The sequence below is a fragment of the Adiantum capillus-veneris genome, chromosome 4 (assembly GCF_014529385.1).
Source record: "Adiantum capillus-veneris isolate H3 chromosome 4, ASM1452938v2, whole genome shotgun sequence".
Classification (NCBI taxonomy): Eukaryota; Viridiplantae; Streptophyta; class Polypodiopsida; order Polypodiales; family Pteridaceae; genus Adiantum; species Adiantum capillus-veneris.
Genome location: NC_140934.1, coordinates 12293085 through 12316746, shown reverse-complemented (window position 1 = coordinate 12316746; position 23662 = coordinate 12293085). Strand labels below are relative to the sequence as shown.

At 45.0% G+C, this 23662-nt stretch overlaps 1 protein-coding gene across 1 annotated transcript in view; it reads left to right on the top strand.

Annotated features, from left to right (window-relative positions):
- LOC147458715 (2-oxoisovalerate dehydrogenase subunit beta 1, mitochondrial-like) overlaps positions 1-18717 on the top strand; it is a 74549-nt gene extending 55832 nt beyond the window's left edge. Inside the window, exons 3-13 of the mRNA XM_086510160.1 lie at positions 10330-10365; positions 10459-10518; positions 10671-10728; positions 10808-10905; positions 10992-11081; positions 11169-11237; positions 11545-11631; positions 11970-12065; positions 12158-12235; positions 17905-17991; positions 18424-18717. Coding sequence (XP_086366286.1) covers positions 10330-10365; positions 10459-10518; positions 10671-10728; positions 10808-10905; positions 10992-11081; positions 11169-11237; positions 11545-11631; positions 11970-12065; positions 12158-12235; positions 17905-17991; positions 18424-18459 — 795 coding nt within the window. The 3' untranslated portion in view covers positions 18460-18717. The remainder of the gene's footprint in view (positions 1-10329; positions 10366-10458; positions 10519-10670; positions 10729-10807; positions 10906-10991; positions 11082-11168; positions 11238-11544; positions 11632-11969; positions 12066-12157; positions 12236-17904; positions 17992-18423) is intronic.
- The last annotated feature ends 4945 nt before the right edge of the window (positions 18718-23662 follow it).

The window sequence follows — 23662 nt, the reverse complement described above, 5'->3', positions numbered from 1 at the left end:
TACATTTGTCATTTATGTCTATGTAGACGTGAGCGTTATACCTTTAACATTTGTTAAGCAATGTACACTTCTATTGCACTGAATCCGTATGTACATGTGACGTGCGAGCTTCAGCATCACCCCTCTTTTGAGCACGTGTCAAGCCCTTTGACCTTCGCTCTACTGAAGTGATCTAAGTTGGAGAATATGTGGGTTGTAAACTAAAAGCTTCAAGGTAAAGCTGCAATACGTTTGGTGACTCTAGTAGTTTACTTTCTTCCATCCACTTTGCATCCATAGGCGGATAGTTTTTGAACTTCACCAAATAACGTCTTGCAACTTTTCCCTTGACTTTTCTTTCTTTATGTGCCAAAATCTGCTCAAGTACCAAGATCTCATCAAGTTTTTTCACTTCGGATTGATCTTCATCTGACATATCTTCCAACACATCAGCCACAAAGGGTCTCGGAAGACTTACGTGAAACGCATTATGAATCTTCCAAGTGTCAGGAAATTTCAACCTATAAGAAACATCGTTGATCTTGTCAAGTACTTGAAAAGGCCCATAGTAACGCATGTACAACTTGGGAAACAACCTTTCCTTGCCCTTCATCTTCTTGAGTCTTGCCTTTCCAAACCGCAAAAGAACCCAATCACCAGGTTTACGTCGGTGATGATCAACAGCCCTTTCTTGCTTTGCCTGAGTCTTCTCCAAGACAAGCTTAATTTTCTTATACATTTCATTCATGTTTAGGGCTTTTAGTATTTTCACTATAGCTTGACAATTGCTAGCCTTTATCATGGCTGAGTATGCCCATCACCTCCAGAGGGTGATAGAAACTCAGCTCGTTGGTTTTGTAGAGCACGTTCAAAGCATGAATGACCTCTATATAAACCTGCACCTACTCTTGGGCACTGACGACGTGAGTAGGGATGTCATAGCTGTTGTCCAAGCTATGCATGATAAAGGTGATAATCTTATTCTTCCTGTTTGGACAAGCAGTGAAGTTGAGATCACATATTGTCAAGTTTGGTTCTTTGCTCTTCGTAGGTTTGTAGTAGTATTCATTTTTTGATTTCATATTTAGCTTACTTGAGGACTTAAGAATGTGTTCCTTTAGAAGTTGTTGTGTGAAGTTTGATTTCTAGGATTAAGTTTTTAAGATGTCTTATCCTTTTTTTGCTTAAAGTTGAGTACTTGTTTTAAGCCAAGTAAGTTGCGTCAACTTATTTCACACATGCCTTTTCTAAAAACATTTTTAAGTTAATAATGTTTTGTTTTATCTAATTTTGTTTCGTAGCAAACAAAGTGATTTAGTTTGTTTGTTTGTTTGTTTTTCTTTTCTTTTCTTTTCTTGTGTCCCTTGCTTTTATAGTTTTATGAGTGCTTTATTCCCTCTTATAATTCGTGAGTTTAGACTATTCTGAACTTATGAAGGTATATTTCATTCATATTCTCTACATATCAATCTGCTTCAAAACTCTTATCCTTTGTGTGCAAAACCTTTTTGCCACCCTCAATAATTTCAAAAGGTGCCTTGCCTGTTGACAAATGCACAGTATTGTTGTATGCATACTCAAGCATGGATAAATATTTTTTCCACTTGCCCTTATTATCTAACACATAGCATTTCAACATATCTAAGGTAGTAGAATTAGCCTCTTCTAACTGTCCATGAGTTTGTGAATGAAATGAGGATGAAAACTTGAGCGTAGTGTCCATGTTTTCAAACAAGCCTCCAAAACAGGCTCGTCATACGAGAATCATGATCACTAGACTATGGCATACCATGGTACTCAAACACATTGTACATGAACAATTGTGCCATATGATCAGATTTTATTTTTTTCCTAACGCAACTCGAGCAGAAACAAACCCAGGCATCTCTGATCCACGTACCTCATGACTTTGGAGAGTGGTCCAAAGCCCTCCCTGAACAAGCAGTGGAAGCGGCCTCGTATCTTGTAATAGACGGGGCAGTGGCATGTGTAGTGCAACTCTGTCTCATGCTCCATGTCACACAGGGGGCATGTCTTCGCCTCTGCTAGCACTCCACTGTATCTCTCAGTCTCGATCCGCAGCTATCCGCAGCTGGTGTGAAGATGTGCGTATCTGGCCAATAGCACACCGTATCCCATCAGACAAGTGGGTGTCCATGTATCTGGGCCTCGTCACAAAACCGTCCTCAATAAGCTGGAGAAGATGCTCTCTGTAGAAAGCCATCTTCGTGCCCAACTCCTGTGCTGGCTATATCCATGTCCCCCTGGTGTGTAGCTGAGTCAGGTCCTGGCGGATGAGCCTGGTGATCTTGGACTGAGAGAGTGAGAGAGGGTGCATACAGTGAGTATTGGAAGGGGGGCAATTTGTCTATGTTGAACCCATGCGCCTGAAACCATGATGTCATCTCCCCATACCAACATGTTGTATCTCCGTGCATGGCTAACTGTCGAGAGGACTCAAGCACAAGGCGGGCGTATCTGTCTCTGGGAAGTTTCCACATGCGGTGTATGAAGGAGACAGATCTGGTGAGCACCTCAACCACTAGTGGGGGGGCAGCTAGCTCTGCTCGGATAATGGCACGTGGTACTGAAGCCTTGGCTCTAATGAGCCGCGAGATCATAGAGATCAGAGGCTTCTCCATGTCCCCCCACCCATCAGTGCGACCTGTCCTCCCGTTATGATCCAATGAGGGCCCCCATATCTGAGCTCCATAGAGCAACACAGAAGCCACCAATGTGTCAAAGAGCCAGAGCTTCTTCCGAGGCTCCTGAAACTGAACCTGTGAACACATCCTCTCCAATCTACCCAATGCCGAATGGGCTCTGGTCAATGTAGTCTCTGCTGCTCTCCTCAATGAAAAAGCTAGTCCACTAAAAACCACTCCAAGGTATGTGTAAGCATCTGTATACTCCACTGTCTCCTGGTTGTATGTGAATGTGGGCACTGACCTCCTGATCCACTGTGGGGTGGTATTAAATGCCATGACCTTGGTTTAAAACCAAGGTCGCTGACCTCCTGATCCACTGTGCAGTGGTATTAAATACCATGACCTTGGTTTTAAAACCAAGGTTGACAGACAAACCACTTTCATAGGCCAACCAATGCAAAGCATCCAAGTCACGTTGCATCCCCTCCGGAGAGTCAGAGATCAACACAATATCATCAGCATATAACAATAGCGGAATCCATGTCCCTGCCAGCGGTGCACCTCTATCACCATCTCTCTCAATGTAGTCAGAAACCTCATCCACATACACACCAAATAGGGTAGGAGAGAGCGGGCAGCCCTGCTTCACCCCAATAGTGGAGTGAACCGGTGTAGATAGACCCTTTGGGGTGCGTACATGCCCTACTACTGATTTGTACAATGCCATGATCCCCCAAATGAGCTCTGTGGGTACTCCCGTCTCCTGTAATCTGCGCATCAATCTAGCTTTGGGTACTATGTCAAATGCTTTGCGGAAGTCCACAAAGCTACAATAAATCCGTCTCCCATGGGATCTGCCCTCCTCGATGATGGCCCTCAGTGTCAAGATATGGGCAAGAGTAGAAAAACCTCTCCTGAAACCTGCCTGCCCAACTGCATGCATTCCCTCCCTCTCTGCCCATCTACTCAACTGGTGCTCAAGAATGGATGCTTACAACCGTGCTAATGTGTGTCCAGTCATGATAGTGCGATAATTCCTAGGCTCCATAGGGTCTCCTGACTTGAAGATAGGTACAATCGTAGATAGGCTCCAAGTGTCAGGCAAGCCCTCACACATGGCAGGGTTAAACATAACTGCTAGAAGCTCTGCTAGTAGATCTCTGCCATGCATGAAATGCTCAGCCACTAAGCCATCATGATCATATGCTCTCCCCGTCCGCATCCTGTCAATGGCCTTCTTCACCATCTCATCCGTGAAAAAAGCACGTGCGTGGGCATGGATCGGGGGGGTCGGGAAGGGGTGGCTGTCCAGAAACTGTGTACAAAGATGATGCGTACTGACCCCAAGTCTCTGTAGAGGTAATGGCCAGGGGGGGGGCTGCTCATGAAAGAGCCGTCGTGCCTCACGCGAGTCCTAACTCAATAATAGCTAGTATAGATCCTGCTCTAGTCGAGCCAAAAATGCCCTCTTCTTTCGCCGCACTAGGTGTCGGAAGTCAATTTGTGAGTGATGTCCCCCAAAAGCACCTAGCTCTATTCTGGCGGCATTCCTCATCATACCAGCTATTATGAGGCATGCTCCCAGAACGGCGTCTCTGCTCAGGATGGGTGTGTGGGTATGCCTCTGCTGCATCATCATGTAATGTCTATGTCAGTATAGTAGTAAGCTCCTCTAGAGGTCGCCCTGCCTCCTCAGTGCATAGGCGTGTGAAGATCCCGTCTATGTATACAGAATCCGTCTCCCGCGTGAACGTGTAGCGAGTAGGGGCTGCTACCCGTGGACTGTGTGCTATACAGAACTGGAAAGAGATGGTCAACGACACAAGAGCATGATCCATTGCCACGCCAACAGGTCTGGGCCCAACTATGAGATCCTGGATACTAGAGATGAGGCTCGGGTGTGCCATGACATAATCCACTGTGCTGGCTCCATGTCTATGTGGAAAGCATGTGAAACCTTCCGCAGCGGGAAATCTCTATAGGCCATTCAAGATGGCCAATCCATGTGCAGTCCCCATGTCTATCAAGTGCCCTCCATACTCAGTATGTTCCCCATCCTGTGATAGTCTGGATAGGCCCGTCTCTGCAACATCCAACTCTCTCAGCAACCCCGCCTCGCCCTTGCGCTCCCCCTCCCCCCCCCCCTCGGCAGCCCCCTAGCTCTCTCTCTCTCTCTCTCTCTCTCTCTCTCTCTCTCTCTCTCTCTCTCTCTCTCTCTCTCTCTCTCTCTCTCTCTATTGCCTCTTGCCCAGCCCTCCATCCCCTCCCCCTCGCGGTTCTCCCTGCAGCCCTGCCCCCCCCCCCCCCCCCCCCCCCCCGGCAGGTACAACAGAAATTGGCAAAAACTACATAAATTGCACACAGAGAGAGAGAGAGAGAGAGAGAGAGAGAGAGAGAGAGAGAGAGAGAGAGAGAGAGAGAGAGAGAGAGAGAGATGAAATGAAATGAAATGTTATATTAACGTCTCCAAAAGGCCGAAGTGACCTATGAGACCAGAAAGTTACAAGGTGGTGGATCTGATACAAAGTGAGAGTAACAAAATAACAACAATTCAAAACAAAGATATATACGATGGGATTCTAGACTGGTCGATGTGAACTAAACAAAAAAGGGCGGCTTGCTGGGATAGCTGAATCACAGGAGATCTAGCATTTGTCGTTGGTGGATCTCATCAATCTCCTCCATGGTTAGTAGTCTGACCGGGCGTCGTGCATGCCTGGCCAGCGTGCTCCGAATCTTCTGACGTAGCCTCCGTCGATGCTGTGTAGTCCTCTGCAGTCGTGGGCACCTAGATTTCCCCAGTTCAATCGCTCTGTCGATCAGTGTGCCTCTGGTGTGAGACGAGAGGGAGCTCTGCTGTGGGAGTGGCTCCTGCGGACGGCTGTCCCGTGTCTGCTCTGAAGAAGTCTGTGATCCGTCTTTGAGACTGGCTAGCCTCGCCACTCATTAGGCTATCTCTGTGTCTACGCAGCTCGAGCAAGAACAAACCCTGGCATCTCTGGTCCTCGTATCCCATGACTCTTGAGAGTGGTCCAAAACCCTCTCTGAACAAGCAATGGAAGCGGCCTCGTATCTTGGAGTGGACGGGGCAGCGGCATGTGTAGTGCAACTCTGTCTCAGGCTCCATGTCCTGGCCTTTGCTGGTACTCCGCTGTATCTCCCAGTCTCAATCCGCAGCTGGTGAGAAGATGTGCGTAACTGGCCAATAGCACATCGTATCCCATGAGACAAGTGGGTGTCCATGTATCTGGGTCTCGTCACAAAACCATCCTCCGTAAGCTGGAGAAGATGGTCTCTGCAAAAACCATCTTCATGCCCAATTCCTGTGCTAGCTGTATCCATGTCCTCCTGGTGTCTAGCTGGGTCAAGTCTTGGCGGATGAGCTTGGTGATCTCCGATTGTGTAAGAGTGAGAGATGGTGCATCCAATGAGTACTAGAATGGTGGCAGCCTGTCTATGCTGAACCCATGCACCTGAAACCATGATGCCATCTCCCCATACCAGCATGTTGTATCTCCTTGCATGGCTAACTCTCGATAGGACTCAAGTGCAATGAGAGCATATCTGTCTCTAGGAAGTTCCCATGTGCGGTGTATGAAGGAGACTGATCTGGTGAGCGCCTCAACCACTAGTGGGGGGGCCGCTAGCTCTGCTCGGATAATGGCCCGTGGTACTAATGCCTTGGCTCTAATGAGCAGATCATAGAGACGAGAGGTTTCTCCATGTTCCCCCATCCATCAGTGCGACCCGGTCTCCCGTGGTGATCCAATGAAGGTCCCCATATCTCAGCTCCATAGAGCAATGCAGAAGCCAGTCCGGGGCTCCTGAAACTGAACCTGCGAACACATCCTCTCTAGTCTACCCAATGCTGCGTGGGCTCTAGCAGTCTGGTCTCTGCCGCTCTTCTGAGTGAGAATGCAAGCCCGCTAAAAACCACTCCAAGGTAAGTGTAAGCATCTTGTACTTCACAGTCTCCTGACCGTATGTGAATGTAGGTACTGACCTCTTGATCCATTGTGGGGTCGGATTAAACACCATAACCTTGGTTTTACCAAGGTTGACAGACAAACCACTGTCGTGGGCAAACCTATGTAAAGCATCCAATTGACGTTGCATTCCCTCTGGAGATTCGGAGATCAACACAATATCATCAGCATATAACAAAAGTGGAATCCATGTCCCTGCCAACTGTGCACCTCTATCACCATCGCTCTCAATGTAGTCAGAAACCTCATCCACATACATACCGAAAAGAGTAGGAGAGAGCGGGCAGCCCTGCTTCACCCCAATAATGGAGTGAACCGGTGTAGAAAGTCCCTCAGGGGTGCGTACATGCCCTACTAGTGATCTGTACAGTGCCATGATCCCCCAAATGAGCTTTGTGGGTACTCCCATCTCCTGTAATCTGCGCATTAATCTAGCTCTGGGTACTGTGTCAAAAGCTTTGCGGAAGTCCACAAAGCTACAATAGATCCGTCTCCCATGAGATCTGCCCTCCTCGATGATGGCCCTGAGTGTCAAGATATGGTCAAGAGTAGAGAAGCCTCTCCTGAACCCTCGCAGTCCTTCCCTCTCTGCCCATCTACTCAACTGTTGCTCAAGAATGGATGCATACAACTGTGCCAGTGTGTGTCCAATCATGATAGTGCGGTAATTCCTAGGCTCCATGGGGTCTCCTGACTTGAAGATAGGTACAATCGTAGATAGGCTCCAAGTGTCCGGTAGGCCCTCACACATGGCACGGTTAAACATAACTGCCAGAAGCTCTGCTAGTAGGTCTTTGGCATGCATGAAATGCTCAGCGACTAAGCCATCATGATCATATGCTCTCCCAGTCCTCATCTTGTCAATGGCTTTCTTCACCATCTCAGCGCGGTGAAAAAAGCACATGTGTGTCGGCATGGATCGGGGGGGTTGGGAAGGGGCGGCTGTCTTGGTACTGTGTACAAAGATGATGCGTACTGACCCCAGGTCTCTGTGGAGGTAACAACAAGGGAGGGGGGGGACTGCTCATGAAAGAGCCGCCACGCCTCACGCGAGTCCTGACTCAAGAATAGCTGGTATAGATCCTGCTCGAGTCGAGCCAAAAAAGCCCTCTTCTTCCGCCGCACCAGGCGTCGGAAGTCAATCCGTGACTGTCTGTGAGTGACGTTCCCCAAAAGCACCTCCCTCTGAAGTCTAGCTCTAGTCTGGCGGCACTCCTCATCGTACCAGTTGGCTCCCTGATCGGCGTCTCTGCTCAGGCTGGGTGTGTGGGTATGCCTCTGCTGCTGCATCATGTAATGTCTGTGTCAGTATAGTCGTTCCTCCAGAGGTCGCCCTGTGTCCTCAATGCATAGGCGTCTGTAGATCCCGTCTATGTATACAGAATCCGTCTCCCGTGTGAAGGTGTAGCGAGTAGGGGCTGCTACCCGTGGCCTGTGTGCTACACTGAACTGGAAGGAGATGGTCATCGACACAAGAGCATGATCCACTGCCACCCCGACCGGTCTGGGCCCAACTGTGAGATCTTGGATACTAGAGATGAGATTCGGCCGTGCCATGAAGTAGTCCACTGTGCTGGCTCCATGTCTATGTGGGAAGCATGTAAAACCTCCCACAATTGGAAATCTCTGTAGGCCATTCAAGATGGCCAATCCATGTGCAGTGCCCATGTCTATCAGGTGTTGCCCATACTGAGTATGTTCCACATCGTGTGATAGTCTGGACAGGTCCGTCTCTACAACAGCTAGCTCTCTCAGCATCTCCTCTGAAGTATCATAAAACACTGTCTGGTGATGGGCAGTCCTAGCATTGAAGTCCCCTAGAATGATAATGTCACCATCTCTAGAGAACTCCCATATGTCATCATCCAAAATAGAAAAAGGGGACCGTCCTCTGGGTGATGCATAGACTGATGTACTCGGGGGAAAGTAGCAAATAGCAATGCAGAGATATCTGCCTGTCTCTACTTTCAATCTCACCCACATGTACCTAGCTTGCTCATCCCTACGGGCTATATGTATCAATGGTTGCAGATCCTCTCTAAATAACACTGCCACTCCCCCCGAGCCCCGTCCTCTGTGCTCTGAACGTGTTTCCTGTCTGTAAGCTGTCTTCCACCTATATCCACTAATGTGAGGCATGGATTGCCTAGGGGCCTAGTGTGTCTCAGAGTAGAAGATGATGTCTCTTCTAGTAAAACTATCCTCAAAAGCACCCACATCAAGACGCATAGATCCATTACAATTCCAGGCAGCCACTTTGAGTGTGGTCCCATAAGTCTCGCACCGTCATGTGGAGTGTCGCTCTAGTATTACCACTCTTCCATCTCGGTAAAAGGCAATCTTGCCTTTTCCCCTTGCCGCTCTGATCTCCGGCATTACTTCTTGCATATGAGCGATCTGCGAGAGGGTAAGATCATCCCCGAGAAAGATGCCCGTCTCTTTAAGAGTTGGTCTTTTCTTCAAGAAGGACTTCTTCGCTTCCATGGAGGGAAAATGGAGGATGAGTGCTCTTTCTTTTGAGGTTCCCCCATTGCTTCCATTTTTCTTTATGTTGCCCACTCTCCAGGCTCTTGTGTGCGTCGGCTCATGGACCCCCATCAAGGCCATGAGTTCTTTGTCTTTAAAACCGCAAATTCTCACATGTAAAGCGCGCACCCGTCTTCTTTGCTCCTCCTCTAGTGTCTGATTAATGATAGTGGGTGTGGACGTGGACGTTATCTCCTTGCCTTTTCCTTTCTTGGCCACCTTGATCCATTTCTCGGCTTCATCCGCCTTCTGTTGAGTTTTGGTAAGAACATCCGCCCAAGAAGTCGTCATCTCTTTGTGTTGCTCTTCTCCCTCTTTGATGGCCCGCACTTGCTCCTTGATCGTGTTGATTTCTTTGATTACTGAGGGTTGCAGTTCGCCCTCTTTCAGTGTGTTTCTTGATCGTGCTTAGGCGAGATCTTTCTTGAGTGACGCAATCTCTTTGTCCTGAGTCGTCACTCGGTCTTCCAGTGTATTTATCTTGCTCTCTTGGATCAGCACGCGTCCTTAGAGCATTTTTATTGTGCCCAAGAGATTGCGGTTCATCTTGGTAATGGTCTCCGTCATTTCCTCTTTGCACTTTTGGATGGCATCCTCTAGGGGGTCTGCTTTATCGTTCAGCTTCCTCATGCTTGATCGCCGTCCAAAAAAGAGCTACTAAGCGCACGTGTGCACCCACACTAGCAGCAGGCGTGGTAGCTGGGCGAGTGGGGGAACGCGAGGAGGTATGGCAAGGGAGGGGCAGCGCAAGGGCGAGGGCGTGGCAAGCAGGGGGGGGGGGGGGGGGGGGGGGGGGGGGGGGGGACTAGGCAAGTGGGGCAGCGCGAGGGGGGCGGGTAGTTGGGGGAGGGCGAGCCGAGAGCGTGGTAGGCGGGGGGGGGGGGGGGGGGGGGGGGGGGGGGGGGGGGGGGGGGGGGGAAACAGCGCAGCGCGTGGGGCGGGACCAGGCTGCAGAGGGCAGCACACTAGGCAAAGGCACTTGGGAGGAAAAGACGAGCGGGCACATGGGAAAGATAGGAAGAAAGATAAAGGAGAAAGAGAAGAGAAGAAGGTTGGATCTGGAGGGGGGGGGGGGTTCCTTCTTCTTGGGTTTTGGTATGGCGCATGGAGAGAGAGAGAGAGAGAGAGAGAGAGAGAGAGAGAGAGAGAGAGAGAGAGAGAGAGAGAGAGCACATCTGTCACATTTGCAGGGAATTGTTGGTTTTGGCATTGGATTGGCAGCCATGGTAATAGTTCTTACATGTTTTGAGGAACATCCTTGTGCTCAACACAAAGTTTCTTACTAGATAGCGTGCTCATTTTTTAAGTGTTATGATCAGGGGAACACAGCCATAGCAGAGATACAATTTGCAGATTATATATACCCAGCATTTGACCAGGTTTGAATCAATTTGTTTTCTCTTTTTATATTTGTTCAGTTTCCTTCCCAGCCCCGCCCCACTCCCCCCTCTCTCACACACCCACTGACTCCCATGGGTGGACCATGAATGCACTTACGTTGCTAGAGATGCCTTGTTCGTCTTTTTCACAGATTGTTAATGAGGCTGCAAAGTTTAGATACAGAAGTGGCAATCAATTCAACTGTGGAGGTACAAAGGAAGTAAGCATATTACATTCTCCACGAGTTTGGATTCATAACAATCTGATGTTGGCTGTTGACGTTTTCAGGCCTAACCATTCGAACACCATATGGTGCTGTTGGGCACGGGGGTCACTACCATTCACAATCACCAGAGGCTTTTTTCTGTCATGTACCAGGCATAAAGGTGTATATATGCAAGTGATTTCAGTTTTTTTCTCCATTGTCCATACCTATTAGTGAGCTAAGTTTATGATGATGATTTTTAAACAGGTGGTTATACCTAGAGGTCCTAGTCAGGCAAAGGGATTGTTGCTCTCCTCAGTACGGGATCCCAATCCAGTTGTCTTTTTTGAGCCAAAGGTATTATTGCAGCCTTATTATATCCTCAACAGGCTAACGAGGTCCTGCACAGATTCAGATATACGTGGTTTTTGGACATTCTTGCAGTGGCTCTATCGTCAAGCAGTCGAAGATGTGCCTGAGGATGATTATGCAATACCACTGTCTCGAGCTGAGGTATGTCACACGACATGTCTGGACCCTCGAAACTAGTCATGCATTAACTTTCAAGGGCTTAGAATATATGTTGAAACTTGAGAATCATCCCCTAGAGCAGCAGGTTTCTGAGATGGTAAGGGCATCTCTCTTCCTACAGCCTGTGAACGGGCAGCCTCTGCCCTAAACTTTTCACTGTATTGGCTGGCAGTTATGGCTTGCCAATCACACCAATAATTTTTTGGGCACTAAATTTTTCCATTTAGCTTAGTTTGTCATATTTGCAGTTACTGTTTGATTTTGATGATTTAGATGTCTTTCTATGTAGGTAGTTCAGCGTGGAACAGACATAACTGTAGTTGGTTGGGGAGCACAGATGGCTATTCTGGATCAAGCATGTTCGGAGGCTCTTCAGGTTTTACTTATAGTTTGTTTAAGTCCGGCTTATTCTTTTGTGATACCATACTATTCATTGAAACAAGCAGAAAGAATGGAGAGTGAACTTCTGTTAATTTTTTACTTGCCTCTTACTATGCAAAAGATTCGCAATGTTAGTAATAATGGAGAGTGAGTGAAAACCATCTATCTCAGCAGAGATGCTCATTGTTAGGAAGAAGGTTTTCAGTTTGGACTGTCCTTTTGTTAAAACATGGTTCTAGCAATGGGTAGTAGGGGTGCATTGATCTCACATAACTTTCTAGACTTTTAGTGTATATCTCCTTTATGATCAAAATGTTAGTTTTTATGGATCAGGCTGGAATTTCTTGTGAGCTTATTGATTTACAAACGCTAATACCGTGGGACAAGGAAACTGTGGAAGCATCGGTGAAAAAGACTGGGCGTCTTCTTGTAAGTGATCCATTTTTCCCCCAAAAAAATTGGGTTGCTGCTGATAATTTGAAATTGTGCTTTACTAAATGAAACTGTTGGGCATTTTTCAGATTAGTCATGAAGCACCAATCACTGGAGGGTTTGGTGCAGAAATAGCTGCATCAATTGTCGAACGCTGCTTTTTGCATGTCAGTACTTTTACTGATAGTGGTCAATAACAAATAATATCTTTATTGTCAGAATCCAAGTTGATACTTTGATTACTATATCACATACATATATATATGTATATATATATATATATATATATATATATATATATATATATACATAGAGAGAGAGAGAGAGAGAGAGAGAGAGAGAGAGAGAGAGAAGGTTCAAGCAAACACATGTTCATAGCTAGAGCATGCCACAAACTACAATCTCCACCATTTTGAAATAATAGTCTCTCTGAGTCTACGGATCTCCAGCAAGAAGAGACCCAGGCACCTCTGATCAGGCCAAAGCCCTCTATGAATAAGCAATGAAAACGCCTGCGGATCTCATAGCATGTTGTGCATCGGCAGATATAGTGCTCCTTTGTCTCTTGCTCTCTCTGGTAAACCTGGCATAATCTCTCCTTTGGGGGTATACCTCTGTATCAGCCAGTCTCTATCTCCAACTGGGGAGATGAGGTGTGTAGCCGACCAATAACACATGTAATGCCATGAGATAGGTGTGTGTCCATATACTTGGGGCGTGAGATAAACCCATCATCTGTCGTCTTGAGAAGATGTTCTTGATACAAAGCCATCTTCGTCCCCAACTCATGTAACGGAGACAGCCAAGCCCTCCTAGTATCCAGCTGAATGAGATCATATCTACTAATCTGTGTTAATTTCTGAATGTGTTGAGGGTGAGGGATAGTGCATCTAGGGAATGCTGAAAAGGGGGCAGCCTGTCCATACTAAATCCATGTAGCTCAAACCAAGCTGATACATGTGCAAACCAACATGAAGTTTCACCCTCACTGGCCAGTTGTTGTGATGACTCAAGCGCTAGTCATGCATATCTATTGCGTCCATGTGCTATGAATGAAAGACACTGATCTAGCAAGAGCCTCCACTGCAATTGGTGGTGCGCTCATCTCAACTCTGATAATCTCATGTGGCACTGAGGCTTCATCAACCTGGAGATCATGGATACAAGTGGTCTCTCCATGGATCTCCATCCATCATATGTGGGCCCTGATCTTCTACAATGGTCCAGGCTAGGCCCCCGTATCTGCACTCCATAAAGCATGGTGGAAGTGACCAATGTGTCAAAGCTTAGTGCGTGGCTCCTGAAACTGCACCTGTGAACATATCCTCTCTAATCCTCTTAATGCTGCATATCCCCTCGTCGACTTGCCTCCACAGCACACCTCATAGAGAAAGTAGGTCCACTGAATACAACACCAAGATGTGTATAAGAGTTTACATAATCTACTATCTCCTGTCCATATGTAAAAATAGGTGCTGATCTCCTGACCCACTGCTTTGTAGTATTGAATACCATCACCTCGGTTTTGCCAAGGTTGATGGAGAGCCCACTGTCATGTGCATAAGCATTTAACGCATCTAGATGTCTCTGCATGCCCTCTGGAGAGAGTGAAATAAGCACAATATCATCAGCATAAAGCAATAGAGGTATACATGTACCTGACAGCTATGCTCCTCTATCCATAGTCACAAGGGACGCATTCCGGGACGGGGGACGGGGCTCAAATGGATTTTTAGTGTAAAAAAGAGGGCGGGACGGCAAGTGGGGACGGGAAGCCCGAAAAAGGGCGTCCCCTGTTACTATGCCTCTATCCCCTGCAGTCTCAATATAGTCAGCAATCTCATCAATATACAATCCAAGCGAAGTCAGAGAAAGTGGGCATTCCTACTTCACCCTAATAGTAGAGTGAACAGGACCATCTATTGTCGTACTCTACTTGGCTCTCAGGACTGCGTCAAAGGCTTTGCAGAAATCCACAAAGCTACAATAAATCCTTCTCCCATGTGCTCTGCCCTCCTCAATGATCGCTCTAAGCGTGAAGATATGATCAAGTGTAGAGAATACCCTCCTGAATCCAGCCTGCCCTGAAGCTCGTACATCCTCTCTCTCTGCTTATTAGCTCAACTCATGCTCAAGTAAAGGTGCATATAACTTGGCCAATGAGTGGCCAATCATGATAGTGCGATAGTTAGTTGGCAAGTTTGGATCTCCAAACTTGAGTAGTGATACAATTACATTGTAGATGTACTCCAAGTCTCAGGAAATCCTCACACATGGCCCTGTTGAACATGAAGGCCAATAAACCATCAATATGATTCTTAGCATGTATGAAATGCTCTGCCCTCCCTGTGTGAAATCTGTCAATGGCCATCTTTGCTGTGAAGAAAAGTGGGAGGACACGGTTCTGGCGGGTCTGGCAATGGTAACTGCTTTGCTAGTGTGTATAGAGAGGATGCATATTGTGCCCACCCTAGAATCCTGGCTCAAGAGTATCTGATAAAAATCTCTCTCAAGCTGAGCTAAGAAAGCTCTTTTCTATCGCTTTATAAGGCGGGGGAAGAGTATAGGCGGCTGCCCATGTGTGATCTCATCATCTCTCCCAAAGCCACCTCTCTTTGTAATCGGGCTCTCGTCTCTCGTCGCTCATCATCATACCAACTATTCTGAGGTGTGCTCCAAGACCATGGTCTCCCACCAGGCTGAGAATGGGGAAAAGTTGTGACTGCTGCTGTGTGTATCGTCTGTGTCAATATCTGGGTGAGCTCTGACAAGGGTCTATGGGGATTCTTCTTTGCGAGAAGACTATACAGTTCTTCTATATATGCTCCATCTATCTCTCTGCAGAAGTGGTATCTTGGATGGCGATGTGTTGCATGATGAAAGCCACCAATAGTGTAAGTAAAATTTATTGCAAAAGATATCTGAGCATGATCTACAGCCACTCCAACAAGTATGGATGAGACGGATAATCTTGAATGCATTGTATAAGTTATGTGGGAGCCAAAACATAATCCACGGTAGGGAAGTAAGTGAAGCTGCCTGAACCGAAGTATCTATCAAGGCCATTCAAAATAGCCAATCCATGTGCTGTGCCTACTCTGTAAATTCCTCAGCATCCTCTGAGGTTCTGAAGAGCCCCATTTCTCTGGACTCTAGCTCTCTCAACATCTCCTCGGAAGTGTCAAAGAAAGATGCTTGATGGCATGTTGTCCTAGCATTGAAATCCCCAAGTAGGATGACATCTCCATCCCTGAAGAACTCCCAAATATCCTCATCTAGTATCATGTATGGTGACTGCCCCTTAGGCGAAGCATAATGAGATGTGCTAGGAGGGAGGTAACATATGGCAATGTAGAGAGCCCTACCCTCTGCTGCTCTAACTCTGACCCACATATTCCGGGCACTCTCGTCTGTGCGAACCACCTAGATTGTAGCGTGTAACTCCTCCGTAAATAACACTCCTACACCTCTTGATCTTCTACTATTGTGCTCATTACGAGCCACTTGTCTACATGTACTCTCCCATCTGTATTCAATCACCCTTGGAAGTGTGCTCTTTGGGCTCTGATGCATCTTTGAATAGAAAATGATGTCCCTCCCTCTGAAGGAATCCTTGAAGGCTCCGACATCCAATCGTAACAAGCAGCCGTTGCAATTCCGTACCGCAAGCTTTAGGTTGGTCCCCACCGTCATGCAGTGCATTTGTCAAGAACTATCATTTTGCCTCCTCTATAAAAGGCGAGTTTTCCTTTCTCTCTGGCAGCCAAGATCTCGGGCATGCATTTTTTCATGTGTGCTAGTTGAGACAACGTATGATCATCTCCCAAGAAAATTCCTGTTTGCTTTAGTGTAGGCCTCTTTTTGAGGAAGTCCTTCCTTTCTTCTATGGCTGGCCTTATAGGTGCACGCCTACATCCTCGGACATTGGCCCAAGTGAGGGGGTGTTGTCGGATGGTGGCTATGGTCAGGCGGTTCATCCAACGTGTGTCCATAGATGGTCCGTGTAGGCGGGAGATTCTCCGGCGTGTTCGTTTGATCTACCCATGAAGAGGTCTCCCGTGCCTTCTGCTCCTCCACTTGGATGGTGAGCACTTCCGCCTTAATGATATTCAGCTCTTCTGCCATGGATGGCTGAATTTTTCTTTCTGCAAGCTTGGTCCGGGAGGGCATGTCCTCCAGCTCCTCTAGTTTGTCGATTTCTCCATCTTGTGCTGCCACTTTGAAGTTTGCTTTTGAGAGACGCATACTCCACCTCTAGCGCCGTGATCTTCTCCGATAGGGCCTTATTCAATATTGACAATGTCAAGAGCACTATCCATCTCTTTCTTCGAGGCCAAAACGGCTTGCTTGATTTGTGCCTCCACCTCATCCCTCATCATCTTGTCGTCCTTTGCTACCTTCTTGCTTGAGTTCATGGGAGTGTTCAATTGACGTGACTTCCCCTCTCTCATATGTGAGCATGGGGGGGGGGGGGGGGGGGGCAAGAGAGAAATGAAATGAAATGAAATGTAATATTAACGTCCTTAAAAGGCCAAAATGACCTATGAGACCAAAAGGTTACATGATGTGAATCTAATACCAGGTCTGGGTACAAAAAGTACAAAGAACTGAAAAGAAAATAGTGGGTAGGGGTAGGGTGAAAGCTGATACAAAGGGAATACAAAGGGTGAGCTGATACAATGGAGCTCTTTGACAGTCGAGGCACCATATACATATACATTAGTACCCGGGACGGCTCCTATGTCGCACCAATATGGTGTGGATCCTCTGTCGCAATCTGCGTCGATATCGAGAGGGTCGCACCAGTATGGTATGGATCCTCTGTTGCAATCTTCGTTGATATCGAGAGGGCCCTCTCATTCGTGGGCAATGGGACTGCCCCAACTCTATCGCCCGATCAAGCAGTATGCCTCTGGTGTTGTTATGCTGTGGGGGCTGCTGGAACTCCTCTGTCTGTGACTGAAAGAAATCTGTAATCTTCCGCTGTCGCTGGATCTCTCTCATTATGCCCCTCTTCAAGAGGGCCTCTCTGTGTTTGCGAATCTCTGATAAGTATAATCCGAGGCATCTCTAATCCTGGTATCTCATGACTCTAGAAAGTGGCCCAAAACCCTCTTTGAATAGACAGTGAAAGCGGCCTCGTATCTTGGGCAGTGACATATCTAATGTAGCTCTGTCTTTGGCTCTATTTGGCACACCTGACAAATCCTGGACTCAGCGAGTACTCCTCTAAACTTGCATGTCTAGTGTGTGTGTGTGTGTGTGTGTGTGTGTGTGTGTGTGTGTGTGTGTGCGCGTGTGCGTGTGCGTGTGCGTGTGCGCGCGCGCGCGCGCGTGCGTGTGCGCGTGCGTGTGCGTGCCGCGCGCGCGTGCGTGCGTGCGCGTGTGTGCGCGAGCGTGTGCGTGCGTGCGCGAGAGCGAGCGCGGCGTGCGTGAGTGAGTGAGTGAGAGGAGGAGGAGAAGGATGATCACCTTTTTTATTATTTGAGCTTATAAATGCAATCTAATGTGTTGTTATGGACGTATAATTAGAAGCGCCATAGTGGACTTGTAGACCAGCTATCCTTGCATTGAAATCCCCTGTCAATCTCTCTTCCAAATCCATGATAAGTGGCTCTCATGTTGTTCATATACCAATTCTCTAAGCAAGAAATGACAAATATGATTGCAATTCTCTTTTCCCTTAGCCTTGAGGCTAATCCGCTGTATTTTGCATGCTCATCTGTGACACCTCACAAGGACAGTTACTACTAAAGCCGACTAGGGTGGGCTAATTTTTGGCATACTTTGTTGGTGGATAAAGTACTGACTCCAGACTTCCACGTGTATTTTGCAGCTTGAGGCACCCGTTTCGAGGGTATGTGGTCTTGATACACCATTTCCCCTCGTGTTCGAGCCGCATTACATGCCCACAAAGAACAAGGTAAAGCTTAACAACCAACCTGTTCTGTTTACATCTCTGCCTGTGTTTTCTTTTGTAAATCGTTCGGGCAAAATCTAGAATAAGAGGCACTGATCAACATGGGAGGTCACTGAAACAAGCAACATACTCCAAAAATTTGATATAAAGAAAAGTAGAGTTTTGAAAATTTGTGTGCCCCACGATTAGGTGAATTGCGACAGGTATAGGGCTTCTAAGCTTAAGAACGTTCTTCCTACACGAATGTGAGAGAAGACTACTAGGTTGAAAATGCACGTTAAAACTGGATACAGCATAGAAACTAGGCATTCAAAGGTCCTTCACAATAGCCAAGTTCTATCAGGCGTCTGTGTTGATATTTGAATAAAGATGAAGGATTGTATGGTGGTAAATGGACCATCATGAACATGCTTTTGTTTTTTTGGTGACATGTAGATATTGGAGGCTATCAAGGCATCTGTACATTTTTGACTCTTCACTTTTGTCCTGCCAAGTGTTCTCATGTGAAGAAGGAATACCTGCTATACATGACTTCGTGTACATTTCTGTACAAAAAGCTCGTCTCTTGCACGACTCAAGTTTATGTATACTCGTATAGAGTCTCATCAGCTTAAGGAATTGTATGTAATATAATACCACCCCAAAAGATCTGGTGCGGGGACCTGTATACCAGGAGGAAATGTAACAGCACTATATTTAATTAATTTGAAAAGAATTTATTGGATATCATGTAAATGTCAACATCATCATCCTCTTTATTTTTTTGGTGGACAGTATACAAACATAGAAATTTAACCTTTGTATTTTGTCTACTTCAGCCATTGCCTTCTTCTCACGTGTTAATGGTATTTTCTGTCCCCATAAACATGAGACTCTTCGTAAACCTGAAGGAAAATGCAAAGTTGAAATTTATGATGTCTTCCATGCTCTAAGGCTCATTGGAGCAGCTGATGCTCAGATATGAGCCTTTTTAAAACAGCTATATTTGGCGATCAGACCGTCTCCTCTGAAGCAGATGTTTATTACTTTTCTTTAAAATAATTGTAAGTGGTAGTTCTCAACTCCTTGAAATTTCCTAAACATCCCGGATAGTTGGTAACCTCTGAAAAAGATCACAAATTGGTTGGTTTTTGGTGTTCCTAAAGATAAAATAGAATAAAGACTCGGTAATATCAAAGAAGAATATGCAAATCTATTTGAGCTATTGAATAGCTAGATTCTTCTTACAGACCATTCAATATTGTAGTAGTTGAATTGTTTTTGTTTTTGAGGTGAGAAGCACCATGAATTACCGTAATGCAATATGGTGTGTTTATTGTCCAAAATCTCAATACAAGCTTGTCCACAAGCTAATCTATACAATTTTCGATGCTAATGTTAGCTTGATAGGAGATCTCATTGCTTCGAGGAAGAGCCATGATTGTGACTGTCTTCTCAATGAATTTTTTAGATAAGCCTGTAAGAGTGCATGGATGAAATTTAAGAACTTGTGAAAGCACTATTTTAAAGAATTTTCAAGGGAGTCTCCTCAAAGTAGTAATGAACGTTTCATTTGTTACATTGGCATGCGTTTTCCTCACAATCCACACCATTTTAACAAAAAGAATGTAAAGAGCCTTAATTGAAGGAGTCTCTTTAATCCAACGAAACCTTTATGATGTTTAATAATGGTAATTAAGATTGAAGGCTGAACATCTCCTTGACATTATTATGCAGTAACGATCAATACATAGGTCATTTTGGCTTATGGGCCTATTTAGGACAGCCTTGTAGGCTTTGCCTTGTGAGAGGTTCAAAGCTTTTTGCAAAGCTTTAAGCTTATTCCCCTTTGTGAACTGATCAGATAGGGTCTAGAACTTACCTATACCTAAATGTTGGTTCATGTTCATCACATCACTCTTGTTTTTGTGGAGAGAGAGAGAGAGAGAGAGAGAGAGAGAGAGAGAGAGAGAGATTGTTACCAAATTATGCTAGTGATGTGGGTGAACATCACCCACACACTTAGGATCATCAACACACTTATCTCTTTTTTGCCTATGTTGTTTGTTGTTGAGCTTCATCTTCGTGTGCAATCTTGCAATTCCAACACATTCCCTAATGTGGTAGCATCTTGACTATGACATCATGGATGGACAAAAAACATTCATCTTAAGCACTACGTACATTTGAAACGAAGCACACATCGTGGAGGCCATTGATACAGAAAGGGCCAATTTTTTTGGCGAATCTCTTGCATATAATAGGGCAACAAAATCTAGTTTGATTTTAAAAATTGAAAATAACCCCAAAGCCTAAGAAAAAATAAAGATTGTAATAGATTTTTTTTACATGTAAGAGGGGATTATAATGTGCAAGGAGTAAGGAAGACAAAAAATACAAAAGCCATGTTTAAGTTCAAGAGACTAAGAGTTTATTAGGGTGAGGAAATTGTGAGACCAAGGCCATTGTCTATTGTATACAATCCCTTCCAACTAAGATAGAGGGCACAACCGCCACCTCAACCTATCCCACATCCACAAACAATCATCACAAAGCTGATTGAAGAAGACCCATAGATATTAGCTATGGTCGAGATGCTAGATGAGGGTGGTCAATGCTGACTTTGAGCATTTTTCTTTCTATATTATGGAAGAAAAATCGCGTGAAATCCTCAAAAATTGTTTAGATCACAAAAGAATTGTTTGTGTGGTCAAAATACACTTTAAATACTTGTCATAGTAGCTATGGTCAAGGTGCTAGAAGAGCATTGGCAAAAAATCATATGAAAACCTCAAAATTTATTTAGAGTACACAAAAATATGTTTGTATGGTCAAATTAGATTTGATTTTTGAAATATATATATTATAGGACTCTTGCCAAACTTTACTTTTGGTGATGGTTTACTCTAGTGGTGTTTGCTAACTAGATGTGTTATCACTCATACAACCTATTCGTGGGTCATTAGAGGGCCTTCTAAAGCTTCTAAGTGGGAAGGTCTTCTCATATAACTGGCAATGTATTATACCGAATGATTGTGTCACAAGATATTTTGAGGGTCCTCTTAATGCATTGAGAAAATGAGACCCTTGGTAACACTACTAATTGGCCCACAGTAAACCCTCCAAATGGGTAAGTCCAATCTAGATGGTAGTAAATGAGGTCCTTTTTAAACTTGTTTGTGTGTGTGCATAATTTTTTCTAAAACTATTTCAAAATGGTTTAATCTAATAAAGATTTTAATATTTTCAACTCATGAGCTCGGAACTTTGTGCATACTACCAAAGCTTGATTCTCCGTCTGCATTCAAGCCAAGAACAAAAATAAACCAGTTTTGGTGCTCAAATCAATATAGTAGGTCAGCAAGTTATGCATGCCTAAATTGATGTCGATTAGGACGTTTCTTTTTGTCAATAAAGTACTTATATGTGCTTGCCATAAACTTTTGACACTTTATTCTCAACAAGACTTGAGTTTTCATTTTTTTAAATTAAGGAGTTGATTTGATTATTCCCAATGAAAAAGAGGTTCTTCTTGGCAAGCTATTAATAATATGCAATGATGTGCCCCATACACAAGCTATGATTTGTTTAATATTCTTTTGCTTGATTATATGGGTTTGGATCCTATTTAAAGAAACTGTTGTCTCCAAAAGTGTCAATATCAAGAAGATATGCATCTAAATGTGCTTTGTGTGAACATGGAACAATAAATTCCTCGCAACCACCAAAGAATTGTAGCTGTTCAGTGAAGATAGCCGTGGCATACAATCCATTCACGATGTATCTAAGCAAAATGCATTGAATCGTGGATGCAAAAAATTAGCCTGTACTTAGCCTCAACACTAGAAGCTGCATGCAATGTAGGCTACTTCTTACCCAACCAGTATATGCATGAGTCGTCGAGCATGAAACAAAAATCATTAGTCGGCATGCGACAGTCATACAAACCAACCCAATTCAAGTTCAAAAGAGCATGTAAATTTGGTGGTAGTAATTTGGCCCTTGGGATAAAACCGCCTAAGATGCAAAAGATCCACTTAGCTATCTTCCAATGCTTAAACCTTGGGCTATGCATAACTCTACTCATCAGTGAGACCGCATATTGAACATCTGGCATCGTAATGCTACTAAATCAGGCAAGTGATAGCCTACCACTCTCACAAGTCTGCAATTCGAGGCAAAAGTTTAAGAAGAACCCAGCAATGCACGGAGAACTATCTGCCCAAGAAAATCATTAGGAGTGACCCAACAAGAGCAATTAACTAATCCTTGAGTTTTTAATCTTGCAAGGAATACATCCATTTCCTTTTCCCTATGCATAGCCTTTTATTTTAGCTCATTATGTAGGTAAAAACTTTTCATTACATCCTACATACAAAGCTAGTCTATCTGCAACAAGGACATGTTGCATCATATATACCCATAATGGATACTAATCCCCATACAAGTTATCCTCAAGAGGCAACATGCAAAAACAGCATTGTTCTCAACCATGACTGGTGACTACGCTATGCAAGAGCTACCTCTCTAGAGAAAAGGTTGCATAAAATCGATGTGTGTTGTACCCACAAAGACTACAAAATACATTTTTTCCATCATGCAATCATCAACCAGCCATGACAAGTGACTGCACAATGCACAAGTTGCCTATGTAGAAGAAAAAATGCACAAAATCCATGTGTGATGTATACAAGAACTCACAAATGACTACAAAGTACTTGCTTTGCAAAAAAAAATGTGTTGTCAAAAAATTGTACAAAAAGACAAAATTGCATTTACACTACTACCAATGGAGGCTGAAACGAGCCAAAATTACGAAAGTGGACTCAGAGAACATTAGCGATGCTACCTAGGGTGTCAAATCCTGCTTTGATATCAAATGATGGAAGTATGGATGCATGAAAGCACACAAAGATGAAGAAGATATAGGAGAAGCTCAAGGGCACATAATACAAGAAGTAGTATTGGTGAGCACCAAGATAAGAATTGTCCTTAAAAGAATTTGGCATATATAAAATCTAGGGGAAAAACTTCCTAGTGAGGAAAAAATGTGCCTCAATAGTCCTCTGTGTGTGTGTGTGGTGTGTGTGTGTGTGTGTGTGTGTGTGTGTGTGTGTGTGTGTGTGTGTGTGTGTGTGTGTGTGTGTGTGTGTGTGTGTGTGTGTGTGTGTGTGTGTGTGTTCACACATCACTGCCATAGTAAAAGAGTTCTTCCCACCACCTAGTGTTGAATCTCTCTCTCTCTCTCTCTCTCTCTCTCTCTCTCTCTCTCTCTCTCTCTCTCTCTCTCTCACACACACACACACACACACACACACACACACACAAAGAAAATACATTGGAGGAGGAACCAAGGCCATCCAAGTAGTAAGGACACATGACCTATGAGGCCCAATCACAATTGTGTTTGTGCTTTTGAAATTGTAATCGATATCCATGGAAGATTGTGGCGTGACTCATCTTCTTAAAGATGCCGTAATTTTTTCTCCCCCTAGGGAGATAGAGAGGATGCAAAGAGAGCTTCCACATAGGACACTCTATTGGACACAACCATTTAGATACATTGCTCAAGGAAACATATACTTGGAGGAGATCATTGTGTCAGTGTGCCTTACAGAGGAGGATCCAGGATATCATGACCAAATATTAGAAAAGAGGCAAGGCCTAATCGCTTTAATATTATGAAGAAGACATA